We start from the raw sequence: 8,925 nt of genomic DNA, 5'->3' as shown, positions 1-8,925 counted from the left end.
TAGACCAGGCTGGTCTCGAACTCACAGAGATCCGCCTGCCTCTGCCTCCCAAGTGCTGGGATTAAAGGCGTGCGCCACCACCACCCGGCTCTTTTCCAGTTTATTAAGACAAGATCTCAAGTAACCCAGGCTGGCCTTGAACTCCTAACCATCCTGCTTCCATCTCCCAAGTGTTTTGGATTATATATATGTACTACTATACCCAACAGTCCTTTAAAAAAAAATAAGATTAGAAAGTTTCTATTGGGGGCTAGAGAGATGGATCAGCGATTAAGAGCGGTGGCTGTCCTTCCAGAGGACCTGGATTTAGTTCGCAGCATTCAAATAGCAGCTCACAAATGTTCATAACTCCAGTTCCAGGATACACAACACCCTCCCAGCCTTTGGAATAGCAGTATGCACATCCTGCAGGAAGCTTTGTGACTGCTTCCTGACTGGATTGTTTTCTTGCAGTGGAATATATCTTTTATTTAGAGCTCTGATTGAGAAGAACTTTTTTCTTTTAAGACAGGGTCCTCTGTATCCTTAGTTGGCCTAGAAGTCTATGTATATCAGCTGGCCTCAAACTCACAGACCTGCCTGCCTCTGCTTCTTGGGTACTGGAATTAAAGGCACATGCCACTACTCCCAAATGAGAGTAATTTTTCATGTTTTTCATGTGTCTTCTACTCTAGCAGATGCTCTAGTCCTGTAGCAGGAATGTGCCTTGAGACTCGTAGTCTGGTAAAGTTGCTACATCCAGGTGTTAAGTTTGCAGATAGTTCAGGAAAAAAATATATTCAGCATTTGTGCGACTTATTTTAGAAGATTCAGCTAAAGACAGGATGGTGCTACAGTGAAGCCTTCCAGTGTGTCTAGTGTTTCAATCCTAAGCTTTCTGTCTACCCCCTGTATGGGACCTACTCACCTCACACCATTAACGTCATAACTGCTGACGCTCAGATTTCTTTATACCATATGCTCAGCACAGTGCTTTTTCTATGCCCACTTAACTTCCTCCTCACACCATCCTTTGATGTGTAGGCATGGGCTGCCAACCCCGAACTGCCAGGTGGGCACTGCCCATAGGTTCATGCATATGCAGGCAGCTGATAATCATTGCGTGGTCATAGCATAGGTCAGGCCTTAGCCATCTCAGGAGTTGATTATACATCTCCATCAGGTGTGACTCCATGTAGCTCGCTACAGGCCTCCCTGGTTTACATAGTGAGGTTCAGGAAAACCAGTTACATCAGCTATATGTAATATTGCAGGGGGATAGTGCAACCCTTCAATTAGTCCCCTTGCCAAGGCTTAGTATGATATGACCTTTCCAACTTGCATTTTGAACTCATTACGTTCTAGCTTGAAACTTCAGGGAATAAGAGAACATTAGTCATCAGTTGGGAAATGGAGAAAGAGTTGGAGGGCACTCAAGTGACCTGGTACATCCTCTTACTCTAGGCCTTCATGCCTCGAGGACTGGCAGACAAACGAGGACCTGAGGAATGTGATGCAGTTGCTCTTTTAAGTCTCATCAATTGCTGTGATCACTTCATGGTTGATCGGAAGAAAGTCACAGAGGTAAGAGCTGTCAGATTCAGAACTGTCCACTCCATAGTTGTCAATACTAGGAAGGCTGAAATGAAACTCTGATGATCAGCCAGCCATGTAGGCATAGCATAGCAGCACTCAGAATGGCAATAGCAAAGAAAGACTTCAGTCCAAAATTGGCATCCCTAAACAGCTCTTGGGCCTCATGTCATATGTACCTGCTGTGATGTCCAAGAACCTGAATATGAATGTGGTCAAGCACTAACCCTACAGCTCTCTAAAATTAAAGTTTCCTGACAGTTTGTTACTGTGCTTGTATAAAGAAAAACACTTAATTGGGGCTGGTTTAATTCATTGTTGTGATGGTGGGAGGCATGGTGGCATGTAGGCAGATGTGATGCTGGAGAAGGAGCTGAGAGTCCTACATCTGGATCTGCAGGCAACAGGAAGAGTGATACTGCGACTAGCTTGAGCTTCTGAAACCTCAAAGCGAAGTAGTGACACACTTCCTCCTTTAAGACCACACCTACTCCAACAAGGCCACACCTCCTAATAGTACCACACCAAATGAGCCTATGGGGGCCGTTTTCATTCAGGCCACCACAGTGCTGTACATGGAACTGAGATTTATCTTCTCTGTTCTGCCATAAACAAGAGCAAAGTTGTTTTCTATATAAAAAATAGGTCTGATATTGAGGAAATGGGTCAGTCAGTAGGCAGGCCTGAGGACCTCAGTTTAGATTCCAAGCTCCTACATAGCTGGGTGTGACAGTGTACATCTCTCACCCCGGTACTGGGGAGAAGGACAGAGACAGGACTTGCTGGGCAGCTTGTCTAGCATAACCAGTATGCTCCAAGTACATTGAGAGACCTATCTCAAAAAATAAGGTGAAGGGTTATGGAGGAAGATACCACTATGTTGGCATCTGGATTCTACACAGACACAGGATCATACATGCATAGAACACACATACGCAGGACAGAAAAACACAGGGCACTGGGCAGTGGTAACATGTGCCTTCAATCCTAGTGCTCAGGAAGTAGAGACAGGCAGATCTCTGTAAGTATGAGGCCAGCCTGGCTTACAGAGTGAGTTCCAGGACTAAAACTTCAAATAAAAATACAGAGTTAGGTGTGAAACTCAATGGTAAAGTGCTTGTAAGGCATGCACAAGGCTCTAAATTCCATCCTCGTCCCCACAATTACAAGCCAAAATAAAACAAACAATGGAAACAACACTGGCCTTCTACAAAATAGCCATGAGATCAAGTTAGGTAGAAGAAAATATAAGCACTAATGCGCAATGCATGTTAGGGGAGATTGCTCTCCCTGTCGCAGAATTCCAGAAGGTTTTGATTTTCCTCTATATCACCAAACAATAATCCTCACTCATCTTTAATTTTGAGGCCCTTGAAAAGAATGTGTAGAAGTCTTGGGTTATTTATAATATTGGTCAAAAATGATACTATTTCAGCAGCATAGCAGCAAGTGAAGATAAATTGATGATATTAAATCTCCCCCCTCCCTGAGATGAACATTTAACATAGTGGTTAATCTCATCTTCTAGCCAAGAACACAGACGATTTGAATTGTCTTTAAATATGTAGTAGCACCGTTTTTCTCATAAGCAAAAGTTTATTTTGTTTTCATTACGGTTTCCACATCAGAAATCTCCCTTTACTCAACTTCCTAGCACTGGATGGGATTGGAAAGATTTTGTGCATTTGTGAGTTGTCTGCTGCAGCCTGAGGTTATATCTGGAGCCAGTATACTTGCTCTGTAGCAGGTTGTTTTAAGTCATTTGGGAGAAAAAATATGCAAAAAAAAATTTAAAGGAAATAAAAACTTTATCTTGGTTAGGGTTTCTATTGCTGTACTAGTTGCCGTGACTAAAACCAACCTGCTTACACTTCCACAGCACAGTCCATCATTGAAGGAGGTCAGAACAAGAACTCAGACAAGGCAGAAACCCCGGGGGGGGGGGGACAGAAGCTCATGCAGAGGCCATGGAGGAATGCTGCTTATATAACAGGTGGCACCACCCACAGTGAGGTAGGACATCAGTCAAGAAAATGTACCACAGGCCAATCGATTGGAGGCATTTTTTAGCTGAGGTTACCTTTCCCAAAATGACTCCAGCTTATGTCACAGATGTGTGCAAAGACATCTGGGGAAAATGATTTTCAGGGCAAAGGATGGAGATTTCTTTGTATTTCTTGTTTATTTTCTTCTTGAGACAAGGTGTCACTGTGTGTGCCTTGAACTCATGATTCTCTTGCCTCCCAAGTGCTGTTATTTCAACTGCATGCCACCATGACTGTCAACCTTTTTGTTTAAAGAGTGATTATTTTTATTTTATGTGTGTGGGTATTGTGTCTGCATGCATATCTGTGTACCATGTGCATGTAGTGCCAGTGGAGGCCAGCAGAGGATGTCAGACTCCATGGACTGGAGGTATAGTCTTTCTTACCTGCCATGGAAGTGTTGGGAGTCAGGTGCTCTTAACCACTCAGCCACCTCTCCAGCTCCTTCTTTGTATTTCTCTACCTTGATTGTTATTTTTGTGTCACTTGGTTGAATAATTCTTTAACCTTTGACAGTCTTTTATACCCCAAATCTGGCTTGCAGACCTACTTTATTTATCCTATCTGAGTTTACAAAATTGTTAAGTTTATTTTTTTAATTTTTTGTCATTTACTATATGTATATGAGTATTTTTCATACATGTATGTATGTGCACCATGTGTCTACCTGGTGCCTGTGGAGGTCAGAAGAGGGTGTTGTAATTTAAAAAGCAGCACAAGAGAAAAAAGACCACATGGTAGCTGGAGGCGGGGTTGTCAGGGGAAGTGAATGGGAAAATGGGGGAGGGGAGAGACCAGCCTCTGGGGACAAGAATGGCAGAGGAGAAGAGAGAGGCAGAAGAAGAAAGAGGGAGAAACAGAGAGAGAGAGAGAGAGAGAGAGAGAGAGAGAGAGAGAGAGAGAGAGAGAGAGATGGGAGGTGGACAGGGCCCATCTTTTAAAAGGGAACATAGCCAGTGTGAACAGAAGGTGCTCTTAGTGGCTGCAGCTGAAGATGGATCCATCCTATCAGGACCTCAAGGGCAGCTAGTACTAACAGGGCATCAGATCTCTTGGAGCTAGAGTTACAGAGGTTGTGAGGCTCTGTGTGAGTACTAGGAACTAAACCTAGGCTCCTTGAAAGAGCAACAAGTGCCTTTTTTGAGGGAAGGGGTTTTAAAACAGGGTTTCTCTGTAGCCCTGCCTGTCCTGGAACTGAGCAAGTAGATTAGGCTGGCCTCAAACTCAGATCCAGCCGCCTCTGCCTCCGAGTGTCGGTATTAAAGGTGTACACCAGCACCGCCTGGCCAAAAAGTACTCTTAACTACCAAGTGCCGTATTATTATTTGGTGTGTGTGTGTGTGTGTGTGTGTGTGTGCGTGCGTGCGTGCGCGCGCGCGCGCGCGCGCGTAGATGTGGTCATGTAACTGTAAGAGCATAACTTTTATTTTCGAGACAGGGTTTCTCTGTGGCTTTGGAACCTGTCCTAGAAGTAGCTCTTGTAGACCAGGCTGGCCTCGAACACACGGAGATCCCGCCTGCCTCTGCCTCCCAAGTGCTGGGATTAAAGGCCGCCTAGCGAGGATAACTTTCAAAAGTCAGTTCTTTCCTCCCACCTTGTGGGTCCCAGGGCTTGAAGGTTTTCAGGCTTGGCAGTTCCTGCCAAGTTCTAGCCAGTCCCTGTCTAGTTATTTTTAAAACAACTTTTGAATTGGTTGTCATATCAGAATTTCTATCTTTGAAATGAAAATAAGATCTGGTGACAGTGAGCTCACCCCTCCCATAGCAACAAATCACAAGGTTAGTAAGCTGCTGCTTAAATGGGACATCCATTCTCTACTTCATGCCTATCCCTCTGCCTTCATTTTCCTAGCTGTTTGAACCAGCTTCACTAAGGTGTCACCTGTCCCTTGAGAACATTTTAGTATGTGACTCAACAGATTTCACTGCTTGATAGATGCCCTCGGGGTAGGTACAAATTAAAGGGGCTAAAGGCTTTATTGTATTGTATATTATTTTAAATACTTGCTAGAGTAAAAGCATGGCAACAGGAAGAGCTGAGCATGCACATGAACTGTAAGTAGAGAACATGCTGGGAATGTCTTGAGTCTTTTGAAACAACAAAGCCTGACCCTGGCGAGTCTTGTCCTCCAACAATGTCACACAGCTCCTAATTCTTCCCAAACAATTCCCTGTTGGTGGAGGCTGCTCATTTGTTTCCAGCTACTCAGACCTGAAATTTCACTGAGAAATCATATTATTTGCAATACTGTTTGGCCAATAGCTTAAGTGTATTTTTGGCTAATTCTGGTTGGTGTACAATTTTATTTATTTATTTATTTTGGTTTTTCACGACAGGGTTTCTCTGTAGTTTTGGAGCCTGTCCTGGAACTAGCTCTTGTAGACCAGGCTGGCCTCGAACTCACAGAGATCCGCCTGCCTCTGCCTCCCGAGTGTTGGGATTAAAGGTGTGCACCTCCCCGGCCCTGCAAATTTTTATTTATGACTTTTTATTTGTTTTTGGTATGAGTGCTCCATCTGCATGTACCCCTGTACACAAGAAGAGGGCATCGGATGCCATTACAGATGGTTGTGAGCCACCCTGTAGTTGCTCAGAATTGAACTCAGGACTTCCAGAAGAGCAGTCAGTGCTCTTAACCTCTGAGCCCTCTCTCCAGCCCTCCTCCCCCCGGCTAATTTTTTATTTCTTAAATTAACTCATTTCTATTATTTTGTATTTTACCACGAGGTTCATGCAAGGTTCCAGCTGGCAGCTCCATGGCTTCTCACTGACTCCACCTACTCTCTATCTCTTTCAACTGGGCTATGTTCTGTTGAGCTATTGGCCGAAAGCACCTTCTTTATTAACCAATAAAAGTAACACATATACAGAAGGACTTCCCATACCAGTTCCCTAATTGGGCATCAGCTATTCAAACACATGAGCCTGTTTGAGGCATTCTCATTCAATTCATCATACGTTCTACTGTGCCGGTTCCAGGCTCTTGGGCTTGGCAACAAACACCTTTACCAGCCCAACTCCGTTTTTTTTTCTGTAGGTAATTAAGTGTCGGAATGAGATAATGCACTCTTCAGAGATGAAAGTATCTTCTACATGGCTTCAAGATTTTCAGATAAAGATCCAACATTTTCTGAATGAATTCAAGAATATTCCAGAGATTGAAGCAGTACATTCCAGAATAGAACAGGTAAAGATGCCTCTACTTAAATGAGTGCTGGGATTATGGGCATGCACCACTATGCCCATCTGAAACTTCATTTAATAGTTCTGGTATACAAACCTAAGGGGTTTAAAACATCCATAGTCTTTTTTGAAGTTAAGTCAGGTGTGGTGGTATATGTAAGTCCCAGCACTTGGTACACTGAGGCAGAAGTATGGCTATTTCAAAGGTAGTCTTTATTACATAGTAAGCTCCTGGGAAGCCTGGGCTACTTAAGAAATAAGGTGAATTTGATGTTTATTTAAACTAAAATATATTTATTATTGTTGCAATACTGATGATAATGCACACACAGATCCTCATTCCCGACAAGCACTCTATACTCCTAGTCTTTATTCTGTTATTATTTGGAGAGCCTACTTGGGGTAGAACCTAGGGCTGGGCCTTTCACATGGCAAGCACTTTCTCACTGAACTACAATCTCAACCCCAAGCTAAATTTTATAATGTGAACAGAGGAAAAACTGCTGGTATAAAATGTGGAATTAGCAGAGTTTTTTTTCTTTAATAACTGTGTGGTTAAAATAGCTCTATCTAGATAATGGTATTTTATTATAAATCCTTCAAGTTACCCAGTAGAATTGCTTTTCCATTAATATTGTTCATTTATTTTATGTGTATATGTGTGTGCCTGTGTGTCCACGTTGATGTGCACACGTGCATGTGGAGATCAGAGGACAACTCTTGGGAGTCTGTTCTCTCCTTTGACCTTAAGAGATCCAAGAAATCTAAGGTTGTTAGGCCTGCACTCAATTAAAGGCTCTCTCTTATTGCAGTACAAGTGGCTGAAGGTGTGGCTTGCTGGTAAGGTTGTTATCTACCAGCAGGCAACATCCTCAATCCCTGAGTTCCATCCCCAAAACTGCAAACAGTGATACATCTTAAGAATGAACTTTTAATGTGAGGGTGAATCTTAGAGGAGTTAGAAGAGGAGTTAGATGTGAATATGATCAAAATACATTTTGTACATTTATGAAATTCCAAAATAATTCATAAAAAATATTTTAAAACCTGAAATTTAAAAAATAATTTGTTCATGTATTTGTGTGGTCACCCCATAGCTGTTGACATCTGACTGGGCTGTTCACATTCCTGAGGAAGATGAACGAGATGGGTGTAAATTTGAAATAGGAAGTTACTTGAGTGTGAGCCAAATCCATGAAATTGAAATGGAATTGCTGAAGGAAAAACTGCAAGATATGTATCTTCAAGCAGCAGAAGAAGAGGTGTTGCCCGAAGAGGTAAAGGAAAGAATGAAGTGTGAGGAGAAAGAAAGATGACAGCCAGAGCAGCAATACTAGCTCGTTTTGACACTGTTTCTATTGCTGGGATAAACATGATGACCAAAAGCAGCTAGGGGAAGAAAGGGTTAATTTCAGCTTATAGCTCAGTTCATACTTCATCACTTAGGGAAGTCAGTGCAGGAACCTGGAAGCAGGGACTGAAGCCGAAGCCATGGAGGAGCACTGCTTACTGGCTTCTCTTTGCTTGTTCAGCCTGCTTTCTTATACAACTCAGGCCCACCTGCCCAAGGGTGCTATTACCCACATTGAGTTAAGCCTGGCCCTCCCACATCAATCCTTAATCAAGAAAATGCCCCACAGGCTTGCCCATGGACCAATTTGGTGGGAACATTTTCTCAATTGTGGTTCCATCTTTCAAATATCTCTAACTTATGTCAAGTTGACATAAAATTCCAGCCAGATCAGACACAGAGAGCCAGGTTTTTTATTTTTAAGTCAAGTGATTTCTTTCTTTCTTTCTTCTTTTTTTTTTGTAAAATTGATTTATTTTTATTTTTTTTCCCATGATATTTATTGAGCTCTACATTTTTCTCTGCTCTCCTCCCTGCCTCTCCCCTCCCCACTTCTACCCTTCCCCAAGATCCCCATGCTCCCAATTTACTCAGGAGATCTTGTCTTTTTATACTTTCTACTTCCATGTAGATTAGATCTATGTAAGTCTCTCTTAGTGTCCTCATTGTTGTCTAAGTTCTCTGAGATTGTGGTTTGTAGGCTGGCTTTCTTTGCTTTATGTTTAAAAAAACACCTATGAGTGAGTACATGTGATAATTGTCTTTCTGTGTCT

At 42.7% G+C, this 8,925-nt stretch overlaps 1 protein-coding gene across 2 annotated transcripts in view; it reads left to right on the top strand.

Annotated features, from left to right (window-relative positions):
- C10HXorf38 (chromosome 10 CXorf38 homolog) overlaps nucleotides 1-8,925 on the top strand; it is a 21,892-nt gene that overhangs the window by 2,962 nt on the left and 10,005 nt on the right. Inside the window, exons 3-5 of one of the 2 annotated variants that reach the window (XM_005352857.3) lie at nucleotides 1,444-1,563; nucleotides 6,656-6,805; nucleotides 7,899-8,078. In XM_005352857.3, the coding sequence (XP_005352914.1) occupies nucleotides 1,444-1,563; nucleotides 6,656-6,805; nucleotides 7,899-8,078 (450 nt within the window). The remainder of the gene's footprint in view (nucleotides 1-1,443; nucleotides 1,564-6,655; nucleotides 6,806-7,898; nucleotides 8,079-8,925) is intronic. The other variant, XM_013348276.2, reaches the window with a different exon arrangement.

The sequence above is a fragment of the Microtus ochrogaster genome, chromosome 10 (assembly GCF_000317375.1).
Source record: "Microtus ochrogaster isolate Prairie Vole_2 chromosome 10, MicOch1.0, whole genome shotgun sequence".
In the NCBI taxonomy this organism is placed as follows: Eukaryota; Metazoa; Chordata; class Mammalia; order Rodentia; family Cricetidae; genus Microtus; species Microtus ochrogaster.
Note: the sequence above shows the minus strand (reverse complement) of the source record. Positions and strands in the feature narration are given on the sequence as shown.